Source organism: Cyrtonyx montezumae, unplaced genomic scaffold (assembly GCF_038088225.1).
Source record: "Cyrtonyx montezumae isolate F1298 unplaced genomic scaffold, pur_monq_1.0 scaffold_18, whole genome shotgun sequence".
In the NCBI taxonomy this organism is placed as follows: Eukaryota; Metazoa; Chordata; class Aves; order Galliformes; family Odontophoridae; genus Cyrtonyx; species Cyrtonyx montezumae.
Window position 1 is genome coordinate 16,053,123 of NW_027071914.1, and position 21,844 is coordinate 16,074,966.

At 47.9% G+C, this 21,844-nt stretch overlaps 1 protein-coding gene across 1 annotated transcript in view; it reads right to left on the reverse strand.

The window, feature by feature from the left end:
- Positions 1–21,844, reverse strand: part of ACSL6 (acyl-CoA synthetase long chain family member 6) — a 69,974-nt gene that overhangs the window by 28,401 nt on the left and 19,729 nt on the right. The window contains exon 2 of the mRNA XM_065734843.1: positions 8,592–8,701. Coding sequence (XP_065590915.1) covers positions 8,592–8,688 — 97 coding nt within the window. The 5' untranslated portion in view covers positions 8,689–8,701. The remainder of the gene's footprint in view (positions 1–8,591; positions 8,702–21,844) is intronic.

Below are 21,844 nucleotides of genomic sequence, written 5' to 3' on the forward strand. Positions count from 1 at the left end.
CGCTGAGGAAAACAAGCAGTGCTGAGCTGCTGTGCTGGCACCAGACAGGCAGCCGATGGATTAGTCATAACCAAACTGGATAGAAGCTCGGATTTCAGAGCAAAAGCTTCTCAGACAAATTTCCAAAATGGCAGTGTGTGCAGAGAAACTGCTCAGAGCGGAGAGGTCCCACTCCTGCAAAGCCCCTGGGGAGGTGGCACCCTGCGTTGCACTGCTCCCATGTCCCAGCCTGAAGATTTGGCTCCAGATGTGGCACCAGAAGATGGGTTTGTGCGAGCAGCACTCTGCTGGCTGCTGCAGACCAGGGAGCATTCCCAGCTCAGCGCCTTTCCAAACCACTCAGCACCCTGCAGCATCCCTGCAGGGCAGGAACTGTGCTCCTGCAGCATTCTGAATGGCACAACTCGCCCCAAGGGAGAAGAGCCAGGTGATGACACCAGGTACCCTTGCATCCCCTTGACCTCACAGACACCGACCCATCCAGTACTGATTCTGCAGCATTATTTTGCATGTAATGAAGTGAAAACTGTTTCCTAGTGGTGTGGCCTGCCTGAGATTGTATCTACACCACAGAGGCCACATGGTTGAGCAAATGGAAATGTGAGCTGCATTCTTGCAACACCATTGCACACAGAACAAGACGTACAAACCTCTCTCCACTTTGTTGGGGGTTTCCCAAGAAGTAGGTGATTTCCACTGAATGGTGCCTTTTGGGTTTTTTTGGTTTTTTCTTTTTTTTGCTTTCTTCCTGTGGCGCAAAGGAAAAGGACTTGGACAAGATGGTTGGACTTTTCTTCTTTCCACATCGTTGAAAGCTGCATGCTACCCAAGCTGAAAGCTTGCTGGGTTGCAGGGGAGGTGCTTGCCTGGCAAGGTGCAGCATAGCAAGGGCTCTGCTCAGAGCTTTACCAGCACCAACCACCAAATTTTCTATCACACAGCTTCCAATCCAAAGGTTAAATAATTTTGTCCATATACAGAGCACAAGGAAAAGCAAAATCAGCCACAGCCCTCCCTCCTCTCCCCTCCGTCTGCCTCCTCAGCAGCCGTGGGTCACCTTGAAGGCTCTGTGACAATGTTTACAGAGAAGGGAGGCTTTGACACAGCAAGTGACTTGTCATCAACACGCGCTGATGGCACGCCATGGCAATCGATGTGAGCCCAGCAAAACATTTACCTGTGTCACACTGCATGGAAACAGTGCTCAGAGCCTCAGAGTCTGCAGAAAAAGGATTTGCCAGGACCCTGAATCAGCACATTGGGAAATAACAGCTGTGAGAGCCAGGCTGGGATCACAGCAAGCTGCAGGAAAGCTCAGGAAGGAACAGCAGGAATCCCACTGTTAGGGTGGGGTTCTGTGGATTTTAGGGACAAAATTTGAGTGCATTCATCCATATTTGAAAGCTGTGTGCTCTCTGGCACACTTCAAGCCATTGCATCGGGCTGCAGAAATGGGCAGAGACAGCCCAGACCCCAACCCAGGGACCTGAAGGGTTTGGCTTCACACAGCAGCACAAAGCACACAAATAGCAATGATGGAAAAACCTCACTGTGTTGATCCATTGCCAAAGGAACACTTATAAATAAAAATTGTATTAATAGATGCTCTCCTTTCTTCTTCCTTGCTCCTAAGAAAGAACAAAGCCAAGAAAATGCCACAGGAAAGGAGCATCCCTTGGTATCCTCCAGCATCTGCCCCAGCTCCCTGCGAGTCAGCTGGGTGCTGCAGCTGCGTGGTGATATCAGGTTGGGTATTGGGAACAATCTCTTCTCCAAAGAGCAGTCAGGCACAGCCACGGGCTGCACAGGGACCGGGGAGTCACCATCCCTGGGGGTGCTCCAGAACGTGGGCATGTGGCACTGGAGGATGTGGTCAGAGGACATGGTGGGGAGGGGTGGGGATCTGGGAGGTCTCCTCCTATCTGAACGATTCTGCAATGCTTCATTTTGACACTTATTTCCCACAGAAACAGCAGTAGCAGGAAAGTTTAAGCCCAGTGATGCTCTGCAGTGCTCAGTGACACAAAGCCAACAGTTATATTCTTAGTGGTGTAACGTGGTATTTTTTCCTCCCTGGCTTGCTCCCAAGTCAGCTTTCCTACGTCCATGAGTATTTAGTTAATTCAGTTTGCCAGTTGTCTTCGAAGCTTTTCTCCCCTTTTCATTACTTGGAAATATTTGTAATATTCATATTAGAGTGGAGACAAAAATAAAAAAATCAAATAAATGTCTAAATTAGTCGAGAGCAGCAGAGAAAACTACCATGTGCTGCCTTTCCCCACAGGCAAGCAGAGAAATCCAGATACATTTACTCTTCCCTTTTGATGGTATCTAACAATTGTCTAAATGGAAAAGTAATAGAGCTGGAGAATAAAAGCAACTAAATATATCACCCTGCACAGCCCACTCAGGCAGCCCTGGGCATCTGCATTGTGACACACACACAGCACAGCAGGGGACGTCCCCTACCCTCATATCTGAACTTCAGGCTTGTCTGAGAGCTTGTCTGCACACTGGGAAAGAATCATCTTTATCTACAGCATTATTCCACCAAGGTCAGCAATGCAGACCCATCCTCAATGGGTCAAACTCATTGTAAGGATGCAAGAAACTCATGTAAATCCACCAAGAGTGCTGCACTGGGATGCAGTGGCCACCACACACCTTGCTTAGTACATCAGTATGGCCACTGCATTCCCTTAAAAGCAGTTAACTGTGTTCAACGGATCAGGGCCACCAGAAGACCAAGACCACCAGGAAGAGCAGCAGCCACAAGCACATGGTTACTGGGCTGGACAGGGTCTGAGCATGGACCTGTCTCCCCTGGGTGGCCTGGGCTGGTGGCTGTGAGGGACAGTGGCAGCACGTGATTCCCAGGGTGCAAGGTCAGGCTTAAAGTCACCATCCACACCAAAATAAAGTGGGTGAGGAATTACAGGAGGCCATGAGCCAGAGCCACACCTGGAGGGATGGATGGACACTTGGGGATGGCAGGGCACGCAGGAAGAGGTGTGTGGATGTGGCAGGGTGGCACCAACAGGCTGCTCTGCAAGGGGGAAGTCATTGTCCCTGGAGTTGACTCAGAATGTGGAGATGGGGCACTTGGGGACGTGGTCAGTGGGCAGGGTGGGCACTGGGATTGGAGCTGGGGATCTGAGTCCATCATGGGGCAGGTCCTGCACTGAGGCATGGAGGCCCCGGGGACTCAATCCCCACCATCTCTGCTCTGCTGTTGTCATGAGCCAACTTTCAGGTCCAGTAATGGAGCTCAGAGCAATCTCTGTGGCTCTGGGCCCGGAACACTGTAACACTTGCCTATAGCCCCCGAGCCAGCTCCTGCTCTCTGATTCACCCATGTAATTCCTGTTGGGCAAAATCAGCACTGCCTGAGTTTTGTTACAGTTCAGGAGCAGCTGATTGTAGCAGCCAAAGCACACTGACTTCAGTGTGAGCCACCAGGATGTTTCCAAAGACAAAATGCAGAGTGGTGATATTCAGTTCCCTATTTTTTCATCTTTTCCTGAATCAGAAACATCAAGTAGACACGCACATAAATAATTACAACATGTTTTCCATTCTTGGCTCTTCCCAGCAGAATATTTACCTAATGATGCAACGATGTCATCTTTAAAAACCATTTCCCCTTTGTACTTCTCCTTGGAAGTCTGTCTGCTGTTGGATGAAGGGGGAAACAGCGCAGGCACCGCGCCTCGCCTTTCTGCAGAAGAGATGCTTCAGATTGAAAGGACCCAGTTTAAGGCCAAACCCTTAAACACCTCACGCAGAAGCACCTATTTCAAACCTGCACGGATCTTCTAGTGCAGCTGGAGCCATCGCTACGTGCCAACAAAACACGGGGAGCCCGGCTCACCCCCGCCCACCCGGTCCAACACGCGAGCACACACGCAGCCCCACGCGCGGCCCTATTCCACGCACCCACAGCAAAGAAGCAGAAAGTGCCCTTACGCATTGCCGGAGCCGCACGGACCCGATAACCCCTCGGGATGATTTGAGAGGGGTTACGTAACGCAGCCAGCCGTGCCTCCAGCCCTCGCTCACAGCCGCACCGTCTCATTGTGTCTGCTCTCGAACCGCATGCACGCGGCGGAATATCCAATTTTCACCTCCGAAACCGCCCGAGCCGCTCCGCACCGGCTCCCATCCCATCGCGTTTCCCCCTCCTTTCAATCGGAACGTAATTCAATAGAAATACCCGTGCTGGGAGGCCGGGCCGCGCGTTCCCGGGGTCTGGGGGGGGCTCGCCTCGGCCGGGCCCCACTCCCGCACCCCTCGACGGTCAGGGTGGGCCGTGGGGGGCAGCGGGGCGGGCACTCACCCAGCAGCAGCCAGCCGGAGCCCGCGGATCCCAGCAGCGGGGCGAGCATCCCTGCGGCGCGGCCGCTCCCGCCGCGCACTGCGGCGCGCACACTGCGCACCCGGCCCGCACCGGCACCGCGCTCTGCCCGGCATAGGGCGGTATTTTTAGCATCCCTCCTCCTCCTCTCCCCATCCTGGCCAGCCCTCCGGCTCCGTCTTACATCGGGTGAGGCTGCTCAGCGGCGTGCGCAGGTCCCTTCCCCCGCTGAGCGCCAGAGGATGGGGGGGAGAGGAAAAGGGAGAAACTTTATCCCGCAGCGATCGGTATTTTCGCCTTTGTTCCGTGAAATTGCCACCGAATGGCGATCCGCGCGGTCGTGGTCCCGCAAGCCTCGACCAGCAGAAATACCAACAGCTCCATCAGAGGCAGACCGGCATCGCTGCGAGATACGTCAAAGCCTTCAAATACAGCAAGCGGCCACATACAAGAGGAGATGGAACGGTTACGCTGGCAAATGCATGGGGTGCGGTGGGAGGAGCCATCAGATTTATATTCTTAGTGATTCCATCTCTCTCTGAACAAAGCTGGTTGTAGGAAATTAATCTGAGCTCCGTGGTACGAGGAGGGCTTTGCAGAACAAAGCTTTACAACGGCTGTGCCAGCAGAGAGCTCAGATGTCACATCCCCCGGTAAGCACAGCCAGTAGGAAAATGGGTCAGGAGTGGCAAGGAGTGGAACACTCTCCCACGTCCTTTTCCTTGAGCAGCAGGCGTGACAGATCTGCAGGGCAGGCAGCACCGAGGCAGGCAGCTGCTTAACTCCTTGTGAGCGTGGATGCTCCCAAACATCCCCTGCACATGGGGAATTAACTCTCATTTACCAATGATTACAGCTGTCCGGCCCAGAGCATGCACTTCCTTTGAAGATAAAGGCTTTTGCTTTGAAGAGTGAGGAAAAAAACCTGATGTAAATGAAGAATTTCCACTTGATGGGCAAAGATGCTTTAAGTGTGGTTCCTTCTGATTCGCTACAAAAAAAAGACTTAACATTTCCTGCATACAGAAGACCAACATCTGACTAGTGGTACCACCTGTTAGTGTCACCACTGCCCACAGCTGTTAGGAAACTGCTACATCCAACTGCTCAGGTAAAACGGGTTTCCAAAATCCTTCATCTCAAAGCAAAAATAAATAAATGGATAAATAAATAAAAGCCTACAACAAATAAACAGCAAGAAACTCAAGTGTGCTGCACTGGAGACTTAAGACAACTATATCTGTTTTCTCAGACATCACTTCTTGTGATAAATGCCTCCATAGACGACAGCAGCTGTGACTTCAGCTACAGCTGGGCCCAGAAAGATCAAATAAAAGTAAATTAGATTGTCTAGCAGCAGAGATACAATTTTGGCAAGTCTTATTTTATGGCTATTTCACATGTAAGCTTTTGTCTATTCTGTTCCTGAAACTTTCATTCTTGATAAGGAAGAACATTTTCTGCCCTACTTCGTACCTTCCTCCATGTAGCATCTTTCGTGCTTTTGAAGGCTGTTAGCACTTGTTTTCTGCAAGCAATCTGCATCCCACAGCATCTAGGACTCCCCCCAAAGCACCAATGTTTTTTTTGCTGAGCCCTGCCTGTGGGCTCCTGCAAAACTAGATATGACAACACTGGAGCTGAAAGATAGGGAAAATTAAGCTGTCCAAATTGTACAGGATCTCCTGGTCTTTCAAGAGACTTTTAAAATAAGACCTCTTTAGGGAAGCTGAGGGAGCAGTAGGAACTGGTTGAAGCCCACCAGCTTCCAGAACTCCACTGACGTTTACAGCAAAGATCTGCACACTGAGTCCTGAAAAGGCCTTTCTTCTTCCTAACTCAGGAGTGAAGGCCACTGACACAGTGAATACCACCTGGACCTCCTTGTCCTGGCTCCAGGGACCTGCGAGGTGCCCACCTATGTTCTGCAAGGAAGAACTTCCCTGACCTCATCAGCTCCAGCAGCAGCTCCTCCAACCTCTGTGTCAACTAAAAAAAGACTGGTGACTTCCTGTGTTTCACCACAAATTTCCTGCCTTTCTGTGAAGTTCTCATAAGCCTTTTCTAACTCTTGACTCCTGCTTCAAACCTTTGGTAGCTTTCTGTGTCAACCAAAGACAAACACTGCCCAGTGGACCATCACGAGGTCCAGCTGAGGAGGTCATTTTCTGAAGTTGCTCACGCCACTCATTTAAGTGCTGTCACTCACTGTGTCCGTCACCTAGGACGATAGCAATGGAGAGTTTATTTCATGAAGTGTGAGACACCTGTCATTATGCTGAAATTTTCCGCTGTAAGAAACCACCCAGAATCCTACTCAGAATTCATGAGTCAAATAAATGTTCCAAGTTGCTGTGGTTTCACAGAACCGGCTCTGTTACAGAGGTCATGCCTTTGACCATCAGCAGATATAGACCACAACGACAGGTCAACAACAGTATTCCTAATATCCAGACCCCAAAAAATCATCAGAAAGGACCAGCCAAGAAATCTGAGCTTATATTCCTCTCTAAGCTATGTTAAGTTTTCCAGTTTATCTCCAACTCTGTTACTACCAGATCTTGCTGCTCTGTTGCTTCACACTCTGGTCTGGGTTATAGGGAATGTGTGCTAAACTAGGCCTCTGAACAATATTAAAAAATGAAAGTTGCTCCTGCTTGTTCTCAACATTAGATGGCTTGTCTAAAAGAAGAAATACCCATTTCTTTTTTAATTCAGTTCTCTTCTGTGTTCATTCAATATTCTTCTTAATATTGTTGCTCAAAGTGACACTAATTCAAAAAACCTCTCTTAGAAATGATTCCATTTTGTTAATTCTTTTTAAAAAACAAGTACTATATTTAAGCTACAACTTGTCCAGTTTTTATTTCAGGTTTTTGAATCTCTCTTCATCCCCAACCAGCTGGTAAATTGTTACCATGGCAGCACAATGCAGTGACTCAGCACTCCCCCACATTCAGTATCAGCTGTCTGCCTTCCTGGTTTCTGATGATGGTAATCATGCCCTCTTTTCTGTTTCATTGCAGAATTATGAGATCATTCTTTCTTTGTATAATTCAGCATCTCTTGAGGAAATCAGTGCAAGAGTCTGTTAAGCAAATATTGTAACTATTTGGGATATTATTTAGCTTTCATTTTCTGTTGCTCAGAAAGGTGTTTGAACTGTTTCCATTAACTCGTAGTGTTTCTCTGGAGCTACATTAACCATTGCCAAGTGAGCTAGTCTAACATCAAACCACAGTATACCCAGCTCCAAAACGTCCCAGCTATGTTGAGTAAACAGAAACTCCCCCTCCTTTCTTTGCAGTTCATATATCCTTGCTTCCTGTTCCTGGGCAGGAACTTTCTTCCTCCTCTTTCATTTACCTAGCATTGATGTCTGGATTTTTCACCTTGTCTGGTCCTTTGTCTGGTTTTCATTGGTGAACTGATCACCCAGTTCTCATTATTACAAGCCAAACTACTGCTTAAAGGCATAGAGAAGATATAAAGATACTAATCAGTATCTTCAAGCAAACTGAGGAGACAATGACTCCACAGCAGTCATCCAATTTGCCATGTCCAAAACGTCAGAAGGTTTTGTTGACTCCTCATTTTGAAAAGAAGATAACAGTGGAACCAAGAAAGCCTGTGGCTTTCTGTCTCGTGGTTGACTTATCCCAGAGCTAGAAAGGTGTGAGCTGTCTCATCAAAGCTTTTCTTGAAGACAAAGTAGTTCTTTAACCTACTTTTGGCATCTAACGATACGGGGAGTTAAAATTGGCTGGCTCAGAATGTCACAAAACAAACTATTCCCCCATGGCTCAGTTTGCCATTCCAGGTATAACGGAAGCTATTTTCACTTTCATTAAGTGTGTTGGAAATGTACCTTTACCTTTCTCACAAGTATTTGTTACATATTCTTTTGTAAGACTGCCAGCCTCTATTCTAGAAAGTAGAAATTAGGAAATGGGCTCAGATCATAGAATCATTAGGGTTGGAAAAGATCACTAGGCTCCTCTGATCCTAGTGCTGACCCATGCCCACCGTGCCCACTAACCACGTCCCCCAGTGCCACATCTGTCCTCGTGACCTTAGCCGACGGCAGCAGCGAGGCAGCGCTTCCAGCACCACGGACAGCGGCCGCCCCAATTACCGGCACAGCCCGCAATTACTGCTCTTGTTAATTAGAGAACCCACTCTAACCCCATCACATCCCGTGGATTTGCGAAGGGCTCGCCGCTGTATTCAGTGTTACTTGCCAAAAGTAGAGGTAGCAGCATCAGTGGGAACACCACCATGGGAGTGCCCATTCCTTCCACATCTTCTGCTTCTGTGCCAGATTCATCAGCCATTTCTTTTTTCTACCTGTTGAAGAGAATACACTTAAGTCTGCGCTGTATTTACCAGTGGTCGTCCACACAGGGGAACGTGGACTTCTGACTGAGATTTAGAAAGAAGCGTGTGCTTGGAGTGAGCAGATGATACAGATACAGGAAGCACAGCACACAGACCAGCACTAACTGGCAGCCCCAGTCAGTAAGAAGTGGTGGGACTGACCTTACAGTAAACTTCTTCTGCATCCCATAGCAGAGAGAACAGTACGTAGTACTTCCAAAAGCTATATAATCATACTGTATGGTGTCAACTTACCCTCCCCACGTAACTTTGACTTAAGGGTATTTTGGCCAGATGAAGAGAGAAGTGAAATGTAAGCCTTCCCCCAAGTCAACAGAAGCAATTGCTTCCTCTATATGGAACATAGGCACCTAAGGCACCCTGATACTTTGTACTACTGATTTTGATTGCAATCCTTTCTGTTTGTTGACAGCTCTTCTTTAAACTAGACTTTTACCATTCTGCATCAGTCTCACTGGGAAGTGCACAGTTACTGTAAGAACACAGCAAGAGTCAGCTACTGCCTGAAAGACAGGGAGCCAGGAGCCAAGCATAACACAGCTGACAAGGCAGGCACCTCACCGTCAGAATACAGTCCCACAGCAACCAAGCACAGCAGGCAGGGCAGGCCTGGGGACATCAGCCAGGGAATCAACCAAATGCCCAGTCCACCAGCAACTCTACCTTGATGAAGCCTGAATCAATTGACAGGTCGGGTCCCAAAAATCATCAGCATCCATGGCCAAGGAGTGGCATAGAGCCAGAGGCCAACACTTCTGCAACACAAGCAAGAGGTGAAAAGGGCTGAGCTTAAATGGGCTCCTGGGCAGGGTGTGAGCAGAGGCCCAGCTGAAGCTGGTCAGAGCCAACAAAGCCTATTAGTGTCTGTGTGGCTCCAGCTGGTACAAGCTTTCTGCAGCAAAGGCTGCCTTTCAACATCTCACTCTTATTTGGTAAAGTGAGGGCCAGACGTTGCAACTGTTAATTTACTGGCTTTCATCAGTCAAAATTTCAAAATATAAACGTTTCATTAGGTAAATATATATACAAACTGTAATTCTTGGACTCTGAAGCAATTTACCAAGCGTGAATTTTCAATCTCTCTCTTGAATTTCATTGTATTTTACTTACGTGACTGTTAGCTGATGTGAATAACTATAGAGACAAAAATCAAGAAAAAAACTGGATACAAAACCTCTATTTAACTATTCACAGGAAATGTCAGTGAGCTGCCAATGCAAACTAGGAAAAATAGAATATTTCATTTTGAGAATTCAAAACCCCAGAAGGTATTATACTAGAAGTGACGTAATGCCCTACTTTATGGATTTGGTTTCTGTTTACGTCCATTCATGACCATCATGAACTCTCTGAACTACTTCTTGCGGGGTGATGCAAGATGAGAGTGGGTGCCACCTCTGCTCTACTGCTGCTCCGGTCCAAGGGCTTTTGCTCCAAAAAAAAAAAAAAGCCCAAAAATGCAAGAGCTGTTTGAGAACAAATAAATCTTAATCCCATTCTTCCTATGTTACAGTAACAAGTGAGAAAACAAGCGCTTCTATTTTGTTTTTCTCAGAACCAAGTGAAATGCAAAGTTGGACAGAACAGCTGTTGAATCTCATAACCCTATGCTCTGCTGTAGTCACATAAGGCAAGCAAGAAATATTTGCTGTAACCTCTTCTGGTTTAGGGGAAACACTTAAGGCTTGGACCCAACAGACTCCTGTCAATGAATGGGAGCAAGTGCTGATTTTGCTTAATGCTGTGACCAGCAAGTAATTCTGTTGAAGCAAACTATGTTACACCTCTCAGACTATGAGTAAAGCATCAGCTCCCTTGTGTAAACAAATACAAGCATACCTTGTAATGACCTTTGTGCTTTCATTACATTAGTTTGCCTTGGGTTTGAATCATGGAGAATAGAGATATTGCAATTTGGGTTGTGGCTAATGGGCCACAACTCTTGGATAAAGAAATGACAAAGCAATATCTTAGCATATGTGAAAATGCCACCTTGTGACAACACATTAGTTCAGATTAAAGTGGAGTTTCAAAGGATAGCTTAAACTAATTTTTTTGAAACAGATTAGGGGTGAAGAATTGACAGGAGTATGGCAGTTTCATACTAGCTGTTAAACTTCCCTGCTACTCTTTCCCTTCTCCATCAGACCACGGGCAAATCATGGGAGGGGGAGCAGAGAGCCAGGGCAGACCACTTAGCAACTGTATTGCATGTGCAAAAAACAAAGTCGTGCTGTGACGGTGAAGCCACAGATCATACATGCTGGTGACTCAATGGAGTGTAGATCACAATATTCAAAAAAGGACCAGGTTCCTTTGGTGCTTCTAAAATGACACAGAGAAACAAAGCTCTTCACTTCCCCTGCCTAGGCAAGCATGGAGATGCCCCCAGGGCTGCATTTTGCCATCTATCAGTGATGTGACCTCCTCAACAGCAGCAGCCTGGCGGTGAGCTTTCTGCTCTGCTTTCTCCTGCAGTAATCCTCTTTGCCCCTCTGTTTCTGAGTGAGCTGCCATCTGCTGTCAGAGCTCAGCAGACACAGCGCTGGGACTGAGCCAACGTCGCGGAAAGAGGCAGAAGAGCGGCAGAAACGGCGCACTGAGAGTGCAGCAGAAACGCCGTTTGTATGACATCGTTGCTACCTCTCACGCACATTCACTAATGGGTTAATGTATTCAGGTTGAACTGAAATGGGACATCTTTTAAACAGGAGCCCGTAGCATTTTCGTTGCAGGCAATGAGCTGTTTATTGGGGCTCTCGTGTTGTTCCTCCACGTGCCCTGAGCAAGTGCCAGCTGCTTGTTTACACTGGGTTAATGAAGAGATGGAAAGGGTCGTGTAAGCTTTGTCAGAGCAAGGTCAAGGATTCAGGAAGACGTTCAAAACCAAAGACAAGTGAGATAGGAGTATTAAGGCCAAGCCCAGACTTGACAGGGGCTATGAGAGCATCAGTGCAGAGTCCACTTGAACCACATAGAAAGAACAGATCACTGTCACCAGTGTGACAGCAAAAACATCATCGAATCACTCAGGTTGGAAAAGACCTTAAAAATCACCGAGTCCAACCTCAACGCAACCATACTACTCTGACTCTAACAACCTCCCACTAAATCGTGTCCCTGAGCACCACATCCAAACGGTCTTTAAACGCATCCATGGACGGTGACTCAACCACCTCCCTGGGGAGCCTATTCCAAAATGGCAGAGAAATAATCAATCTTTCATTACCACTTGGAATCCAAATCGCATCTCACAGTGGAACAAAACACGCCCTGTGGTCTAATAAAATAAATGCAAGAGAAAGGATTCCTTGTCACTGAATTGACTGTGGAGCTGTGAGGAATCTCGAAGTCATGCTCTCATCTGCTCCTGTTTCTTGGGCTTCAGATACTGCCTAAATAATTCCATGGGGCATTGTGTATCACACCCGTCAGTGGTGATTTTCTTAGGAAGGGAATTAGCCACGCAGTATCGGGCTGGCTGAGACAGTCAGCAGTAAATCCTGGGCATAGGCCTTTCCCCAGATGGCACTGAGAGTTTCGATTTTCCATTGCCGACACAAATATGTGACAGCACTGTGAGGTGGCCATAGAAACTGATCTGTTGGGCTTTTGTGCCCACAAGCAGGAACATGCCTGAGCCAGGCAGCTCTTTGTATGTCGGGACGTAAGAGAAGTACTGCAGTGCTGAGTACAAGGAGAGAGGAACTGGTGCACTGGAAAGCCAGGTGCTCTAAGAAACACCTAGAAAGCTTTGGCTTCCATTCATGAGCAACCTTCTGGATGCTTTCTATAGGCACATCAGAGCCTGCAGGACCTTCTCCTAAGCCAGGAGAGGTTTCCCTTTGCTCCCAGAGCAGAGTGGGAGTGAGTGGTGGGGGAAGAAGGATGTTGTGCTGCCCGTGACACTGCTGGCCAAGGGTGGTACAGCCACCACCTGGTGCAAAATGACACCATTACACCCAGAACCTACATCTCTGTTCTAAAGGGCAGAAAAAAATTGCAAAAACTAGTTTGTGAGATGACCCCATGAGTTGCAGAATCTATTTCTCACTGCCCTAACTAGGGAGTAACAGATGGACGGCGGCATAGAGGAGCCCGAAATCTCTCCCCTTTCTTTGTCCTTGAGTGATCTGAGCCTGGCTGACTGATTTTCAGCCCTGTGCCATTCCCATCAGCCCACCTTCAGGGGGGGAACAGCCCCATGTGGTGCCTGGCTGGTGCTCAGCAATGGATGTGGGCTGCGTGGGACCACCTCCATGGCTCTGTGGGACAAACACTCTGAGTCAGTCAGAAAAAAAATTCCTGCTTGTTTGAAATGTGCGGCAGATTAATGAGCCCATTTTTTGTTTAAAAATATTACAGCAGTTCTAAGCAGTGAGGTTCCTCTCAGCTGATTCGGAAAGGTCAGGCTTCCAAAGGATGTGATTAAACTCCTGGAAAGGGCCTTGCAGCACCTGGGGAATCACAGTGCAACGTGGAACACTTTGCTGCACAGCTGGGGCTCTCCATCCACCATCTCTCAGTGTTTGTGTCCTCAGGGCACTGAAGGCCACGTGGAACATCTTGCTGGGAACATCCTGCCTGCACCCAGAGCAGTTGTGCCCCTGCTGAGAAAGAAAAATGCATCCCCAATTGAGGGGGGGGGGGGGGAGTGTTTGCTATCCCACAGTGTCTTCTGTTTTCAGTTTCACCCCTGATTTGGACCAGCTACAGAACAAAAGAATGTGGAGATTTGGACCCACGCTAAGAGAAAGACATAGAGGTGCTGGAGTTTGTCCAAAGAAGGGGCAATGGGGCTGTGAGGAGTCTGGAGCATGCATCGTATGGGAGCAGCTGAGGGAACGGGAGTGATTCTGTCCGCTGAAGAAGAGAGAGCTCAGGAGAGACCTCATCAATCCTTACAACTCCTGGAAGGAGGTGGTAGTGAGCGGGGATCAGCCTCTGCTCCTGAATAACAGCAAAAGGATGAGAGGGAATGGCCCCACGCTGCACATGGGGAAGTTCAGGTTGGATATTGGGAATAATTTCTTCTCCAAAGAACCGTCAGCACTGGCACAGGCTGCCCAGGGAGTGGAGATATCATTTTCCTGGAGGTGCTCCAAAACGGTGGGGATATGGCACTGGGGAATGTGGTCAGTGGTCATGGTGGGGTGCCCTGGGGCTGGGGAACTGAATGATTCTATGATTTCTCCAGTGTAACTCATGATGCTTTTCAATTAGCCACTTGAATTAGAGCAATGTAATGTCTATTTCCTAGCAGAAAGAAAAGTGGAAATACTAAAGCAGAAGGAATGTTCATTGTATATGGTCAGTTCACAAAGCTGAAAATGATACCCGAGTTCCCATAACCTGAATAAACCCAGGGAAATACATATCAGAACTTTGTCCTCCTCTGAAAGTTACCCATAGGTAAGTTGGCTTCCTATGAGAAAGTTATTTTGATTTTGCTATATAGTTCTGTGAAAAAGATGGATAAAGAATAAGCATCATCTGTGATCCAGCTTGAAAAGTGATAATTCTTCCGTATCTTAGCTCTGTAGTATATAAGAAAATAACAATAAAAGAACAAAACCAAATAACACGTGTCAAAGATAGCATTTCCTCTAAGGACCAAACTCCCAGACCGTGCCCTTCCCTGCAGCTGGTGCTGAATTGGGTTCCCTGAATGGGAATGCACCAGTGAGAAGCTGGGAGTCCTGGGATGTGTCAGTAAGCCCCACACAGCCTCAGGTGCTGAATCCCACTGGCTTTATCAAACATGATGATCTCCTGTAACACACTTTCAAAAGTTGCACTTTACCCCCTTTTTTTCCTGCAAGCCTCATACACTGCCTGTTATTTGCTGTTGCTGAAAGACTTACCAACATGTATTTTCCATGCTGATTGAGTAGTTACCTTCATGCTGTCAGACAAGTAAGTGATTTCTAAGAATAGAACTCAGGAAAGAAGTTGCTTAGTAAGACTGAAAACACACAAAATATAGATACACTTTTTATCTTCTTTTTGAAGTCCCCATGGCCTTACGTAGCACAGCTCACCCTGCTCCTACCTGTGCCAGCAATCTGTGGCTCTGCGAGGTGCTCTGCACAGGATTTTTGTTTTGCTTGATAAAAGCTCAAAATTAGATAGGAACAAGCTGCCCTGCAGTCTGAGAAGGGCCGACCCTGAGCAAAGCAGGGTCTCTTCTCAGGAAGAGAAAAAAAAAAGATTGATTTTTAAGAACTTTGACACTGCTCTGATGGCCATCAGTCTCTCATCATCAATTTGGACTTTGCATTTATTATGTAAAATATCCTTTTTTTTTTTTCCTTCTCCAAAGTACTTCCTGTACAAATGAATCAATCTTCTCTGCTGGATCTGGCTCATGGAGCTTCACTGAGTTGTGCCTGTGGGCCCATAATGGTGATGGGTTTGTTTTGTTCCCCAGTACTATGGGCATTGTCTCACATTCCTGCAGTGCCAGCGCAACCATCTCAAGCTCATGGCATGGGAGTATCCTTAGACACACGACCCTGCTGTACTTTCTGCATCCAGCCACCGCCAACACACAACAAAATGATCATGAGTTTGAAAAACATAAAAATAACCAAAATGAAAAACAGAGATAGTGAATAAGTTCCTCCAGCGACCGCTGAGCCAATGGCAAAATGCCCCAGCAAACTTCAGGGCTGCATGGGAGCAGATCCCCAGGAGCAGTGCCTGCCCACCATGGGCTCCACTCAAGACTGGGATCAAGTGGGACCGCACTGGGGCATCTGTGGGGCACTGGGAGTCTCTCACCAACCCATCAATACAGCAGAATGTGGATGAACAACCTACTGTGGGATGTGGTTTAGAGAGAACTATTGGTGATAGGTGGACGGTCGGACGGGATGATCTTGTAGGCCTTCTCCAACCTTGGTGATTCTATGATTGCATTGAATTGCATCAGACAAACAGCTGTGGCTGAGGTGTGACAGCCAAAGGAGCACAGCAAGAGCCTAACTGGGAAGAGCAGGGCTGGGAATTCAGCCGTGCCATCATAGCGCTGCGATCTGTAGATTAGATCTCATGAGGGCAATGCTAAGAGCACTGTCTGAGAAGCACTTGCTATCTGTCCCTGTGGTTTATATGACGACACAACTGCAAACCTTCCAAAGAAGGCTGGAAACTAGACCTATGTAATGTAAATCAGTTTTCTGACACATATATTTCTGTTTCTCTTTTATTCACGTGCGATTTTGGCTGATTAAACAGAATTAACGGGATTATTTAATTGAGATCACCCAACAGCCAGTTTTGGCAGCTCCAGGAGGAAGTGCACGTTGGTAAACACCTGCACATTTTGAAATAAGCCATTGGAAGAAGATTAATCCAACCAGAATTACTGTGTACAGAGGATACCTTCCCTCTTGGAGGAGCTCACTCCAGAAAGGGAGCACTCCAAAAATCTATTACATCTTCAGCTCAGCGTAATGGGCAGCTGAGTGAGGGGAACTCAATCTCTCAGAAGATCTGTGCCACCTGCATGCGGTCTGACAGCAGCCCATTGATTCATCTGTGTATTGCCATCAAGTTTCCAGTAACCCATCTCTGCGGAGGAAAGCAAACACCTTCCTACATGGTGACTTGTCATGGACAATGATGACAGATGGGGGAAGGCTCAGCTGGGGCTCGGGCTGCATGTTGAATCATTAGGGGGGTTGCTCTACATCTGCAATTTTCCAGTCACATAAGATTAGTTCAATTTGTCAATTTCAGATAAATGAGCTTCACCTTATCATGAAATTCTGTTTGGCCACCACTGACCACACATAAGTCCTCCTCTGCACCACTCTCCGATGTACACCAATACCAAGGGTTTGCCACAGGTTCCCCGTTTCCAACAAATTGATTCTGAAGCTTTTGTAGATCAGACCTGCAGACTTGTACACTATTTTGCAAGGAATCTGTGTTTCCACGCACCGCTGAAGTTTGCCTACCAGCCGCACGCTCACTGTTTCACAAAACATGACTTTAACTGCCAATGCCATGCATCCCATGGGCCAACCTACAAGGGGCGTTGGTAGAAGGCAGTCTGTATTCTGGCACCATGACCTCTGTATCTGGGTTATGTTTCTGAGGCTCTTCCTTTAACACCACCACACAGCTGTTCTTACTCATCTGCTGCACAGATCTGAAAAGGGTTGTGTAAACCAGGATGTATGCAGGAGATCTGGTCAATAAAGCACCCAAGTTGAACCGTGTCTTGTGGAAAAAACAAACAAACATAAAATATATTTAGATAAGATATTTATCATAGAGTCTGCAGGACGTGACAGCACTCTGCCCTTCCCAGTCCCCTTGCAGATGAAGGAGAGGAGCAGGGGGCTCGTGGCAGTGCTGACGTGTCTGCACTGCCTGGGAATGTTCTCTTCAGAAGTCAGTGGTAGCATGGGACATCTCTGGCTGTCCTAAAGGATAGCTTCTAACCCAATGGAGGGAATCCACTGCTTGGCTTTTGCAAGAAGGTGTCCCGACCTCAGATTTAATTAAAAATAAATCTATCGTGGACTATTTGCATCACAAACCTGCCTGGTCCTTCTCAGACTCGGGTTTGATGTGATCTTAGAAAAAAAGAGAAAAACTGGGACTCGTTGCTGAAATCAGCGAGGTGACATGAGGGGACAGGGCTCCAGGTGCAGTGCCCACAGAGCAAAGCCATCAGAACAAACCAACACAGAGCGGCCAGGCAGCAGCAGAGGATCACAAGCACCAGCAGTGCGGGCCTGTAGGGTTTGGTGCGTGTGCTTCTTGTGTCTGTGGAGCTTTTGTTGTTGGGGTTTTGTTATAAATAGGCACCATCCCTCTGGTGCACACACACAGCCGTGTGCCTTGAACGCAACTTCTTCCATCCTGCACATCCCTGGAAACCCTCCCGTGGTGTGAAGCCTATCCCTGATGAAGCACTTCCTTCACAGCCATGATGTTGGCTCCAGACACTGTTTTTCCACACCCTCCCTCAGCCCAGCTATGTGCTTACTCTAACAATCTAGACAGAATCCAACAAAATAATCATCTACCTCACAGTCCCGGCATTTATCTCAGGGGGTCTCCCCCGAGAGCAGCACTGGCTGATGTTTTTTCTGGCCAGCATCTCGACTGTAGGACAGAGTGAGTAACCGCCTTGTGCCGGCTGCTCTGCATCACTTGCTGCATCTTGAGTATTTTATGAGTAGATTTGATATTCCTATGAGTTTTCCCCCTGGAGAACTCTTTGAGCTCCACACTGTCCCTCTCCCAGCTCAACCTCCAGCCCCCCGCCTGAAAGAATGTCCAAAACACCAGAAATCTCATCCCCAAATATGCATGACCATGACAGCTGCACCAAAAATCTTGGGAATTACCAAGGAGGTGTCACCGTTCAGGGCAGAAATATGGAAGGAATTACTGAGCCAGGATAACAAATCAAGAGAATGATGAGGAAACCATTGTTCACGGCTGGAAACTACCCCTTAGGTGGAACCCTACAGATCTGGGGGAGTGGTGAGGTGGATGGAAGAAAGCGTACTGATGCTCTGAATTGACAATACGTTAACCTGAGAGATGTGCTCTCTCCTTTTACTCCAACTTCACATTTTCAGCAGTGTGCCAATTCACAGCCACAAAATGCTTATCCCTGTGCGACGTTTCCTGTGCTACAGCAGGCAGAAAGCAGGCTGCTCCAGAAGGGCTGACATCTCAAGAGATAAACATACTCAATGAAATTAACAAATCATGTCCTAGGGGTGAAAGAAAAAGAGCAAAACTTATATATGGCTCCAGCACACCAGGTGACACAGGAGCTGAGCTGGGAGGGAGCACTGGGTCCCCTGGACCTGCAGGCTGAGGGAGTTTTTACACTGTGGTCCACAGTTTTACACTGTGGTCCATCAGAGTAGAGTTGCAATAACCAAGAGTGAAGCAGATCACAGTGAAGTGTAACATCTGGGGAAAGTTGTTTGCTCTCTGGAGTTGGGTTAGTGGGAAAATATTTATTGAAACATTTGCCCAGCACTACATCAATCTCTGGTAAGCAAACAATGGGGAAATAAACAAAACTGCATCGTTTGGTACCTATTTAATTTCTCAGATAGAGCAGACTTGCAGCAGTTCTCCTTCAGCATGCAAAGCTGTGCCCAGCCCCTATTGCAGGACTACTCTGGCACTGCAACTTGTCACGGTTTTAATTAACAGCAAGGGACAAAAGAGTAAAGCACATCCTGGAAAAAAAAGTAAGTTTTGGATGGCATCTTAAGTAAAACATGGAAATAAAACATGGAAATAAAGCATGGAAATAAAACATGGCATGATGCTGCTTGGTGCCCAGAGCCACGTGTAGCTCAGGAGTGGAGCAGCTCCTTGCCAGGAGTGCCCACCTAGGGACAGCTGCTCCACGAAAGACATTTTGTGTTCACAGTCCAGCAAGCTTCTGAATCATTGTTTATCAAATTCCCCCACTGCTGTTACTAATTAGCTTGTCCAGTGCACCGGCAGCTCTGCCCACGTTAAAAGAGATCTGCCTGCTGCTCCCTTGCAGTCTGGGGACGAGCTGCCTGCCTGGCTGGAGGGGCACTGACCACGGATCCGGATGGGACAGCACACGGCAGGAGGGGCTGGAGCTGGATGCTCAGGTAACCATCTTTCCTTCTGCACACTTTTCCTGCTGCTGTTCCACCTGGAGAGCTCAGTGCTGCTGGGTGTGGGCAGCCTGACCAGAGCCGAGCTGCACGTGTGCTCCCGAGCTCCTGAGACGCTGCAAATGTATTCCAGGCTTCATTCATTCATTCATTCATTCATTCATTCATTCATTCATTCATTCATTCATTCATTCATTCATTCATTCAGACCTCAGTCACAGAATTCCGTGTAGGAGCTGCGTTGGAATAGTTGCAGCAGTTTTAAGAGAAGTGTTAAAGATTGTAAATCTCACAGTGTTGAGGACCACTGCCCCAGATCTCTGGGGAAGTCTGTCCATTTTCTTTCTTCCTTCAAACTGTGAGGAACTAACATAGAACAACATGTAGTTCTCTACCGTCTGTCTCTGTGCATGTCTACACGATCCACAAACAGATCCTCTCCTAACTTCACACATGCCTACACTGCACTTACTCCTCTTGCACCTTGTCTCCATTATGGGGTTGGAAGTATGCAGTGCAAAGTGGTTCAGGTACAGTATCCACAAGGTTGCTCTTGGTGTAGAAAATACGTAGACTCTTAATCATTTGAAAAAAGCCAGCAGATTCCATTCTTCAGGTAAATCCTCCCCTCCTCCCCTTCAGCATGAGCATGTTTGTGGTGAGATATTAATCATTTCCTCCTGCCAGCAGTGTGTATATAAGAGGAACCCGGGGCAGAGCACACACAGCTCACACCGAAGCACAGCTCCATGATGCTGGCCCAGCTCACCGCTCTGCTGGCCCTCGGGGTGCTCTGCAGCTCTGCGCCCACCAGCACACCCCTCCACTGCTCCAGAGTGAAATCCATCATCAGTGAAGTTCTCAGTGATGTGAAGAACAACCATGTGACCGTGACAGTAAGTTCCTCTCGGTGCCCTGCACCTGGCTGCCTGCTGTCCCAGGGTTTGTTCTGAGGTTGCTAACTGGATTTTCTCTTGACCAGGGTTCTTCCTCAGTACCCATGGATACCAAGGTAAGAAACCACACTTCTTCTTGCAGTGGTTGCCTCAGCTCCCAGATTTCTTTTCTGCTCCACAGCTTACATAGCAGTACATTTGCTTCAGAAATGTGAGGAAAGGCACAGGTAATGCATGAGCTCACGGAGCTGCTGCTGCTGCGGCATCCCTTGGGTGGCTCTGTGCAGGCAGAGGTCTCACCTGGGCACAGACTCCTGTCCATAGCCCCAGAACGCAGTTTTAGCTCCTAACTACTACTGGGGCTACACCCCATACAAACCCATGGCTGTTCTCTCCTGCAGCCCCTTGGAAAAATGCATTTCCATGGAGATGAGCAGCACAACTGGGAGGGAGATCATCTCCTGTTGGAAGAGAACAGGAGGCAGAAAGCATCAGTGCCCCCTGCCTTCAGGGGGAGGGCCTTCGAGCACCCACCGGCAGCAATTGTACCTTGCATTCCACCAGGACAATTCCAATGTATTTTCAGCAGAGACAGGTCAGGAAGGACAGATATAGGATTGCTCCTTCCCTCGAGGAGCAGTGCCCCATTGGAGCCCTCCAGGCTGTAGGGCCCTGGCTGCACCTGCAGCTCCAAGGAAGGCAGCGGGGCCGCCCGTGTCTAGCACACTTCCAAACCAACACTGCACATCTTATCACTTGCTCAGGGACATGATTTAGCAGTGGGTTGTTAGAGTTACGGTAGTATGGTTCAGCTGTGGTTGGACTCAGTCTCGAAGGTCTTTTGCAACCTGAGCAATTCTGTGATTCTATGATCACCATTTCCTGAATTTGATGCCCATAAATTGCAGCATAGAATATCAGGGGTTGTGCTTGGAAGTGCAGCTCTGAATCCCATAGGTTATTGTTTATGATGGGCACCTAAATTCCCGGGGTACAGAGCACTGTGCACGTGGTCCTGATGTCTCACAAAGCTGTCAAAAACAACTGTGTGCTGTTCTTTCAGAGTAAAACCTGTCTGCATAACAACCTGAAAACATTTGTGAAGTCCTTGGAGGGAAACCGGCTGAAGAATGCAAAAGCCATCACTCAGCTGAACATCATTTACCAGTGTGAACACCTCTTCTCGACCGTGAGCTCCCCCCAGGTAAGCTTGGGGTCATGCTGCTCAGCTGCACACCCCGGTGAGCACTCCCCAGGACCAGCTCTGAGGGGACACAGCACCTGGATGGGCACAGGCCTGCCCACTGCTGGCACTCCACATCTCATGCCATAACTGATAAGGGTATCAGTAGGCATTAGGAATCTCACTCAATAGTTAGCAAGGTGGGTGTGGCTCTGCCCGCTTTCTACCTTGAACACTTTTCCACGTGCTGCTACTTTCATTGCTGTAATCTCAATTGCAAGAAAGAGAACGATGTGAAAACCAATCAGATCTGGAAAGCAGCTGCAGCAGAGATCCATCTCAGGACACGAATGGCAGGCAGTGCCCGTGGGCA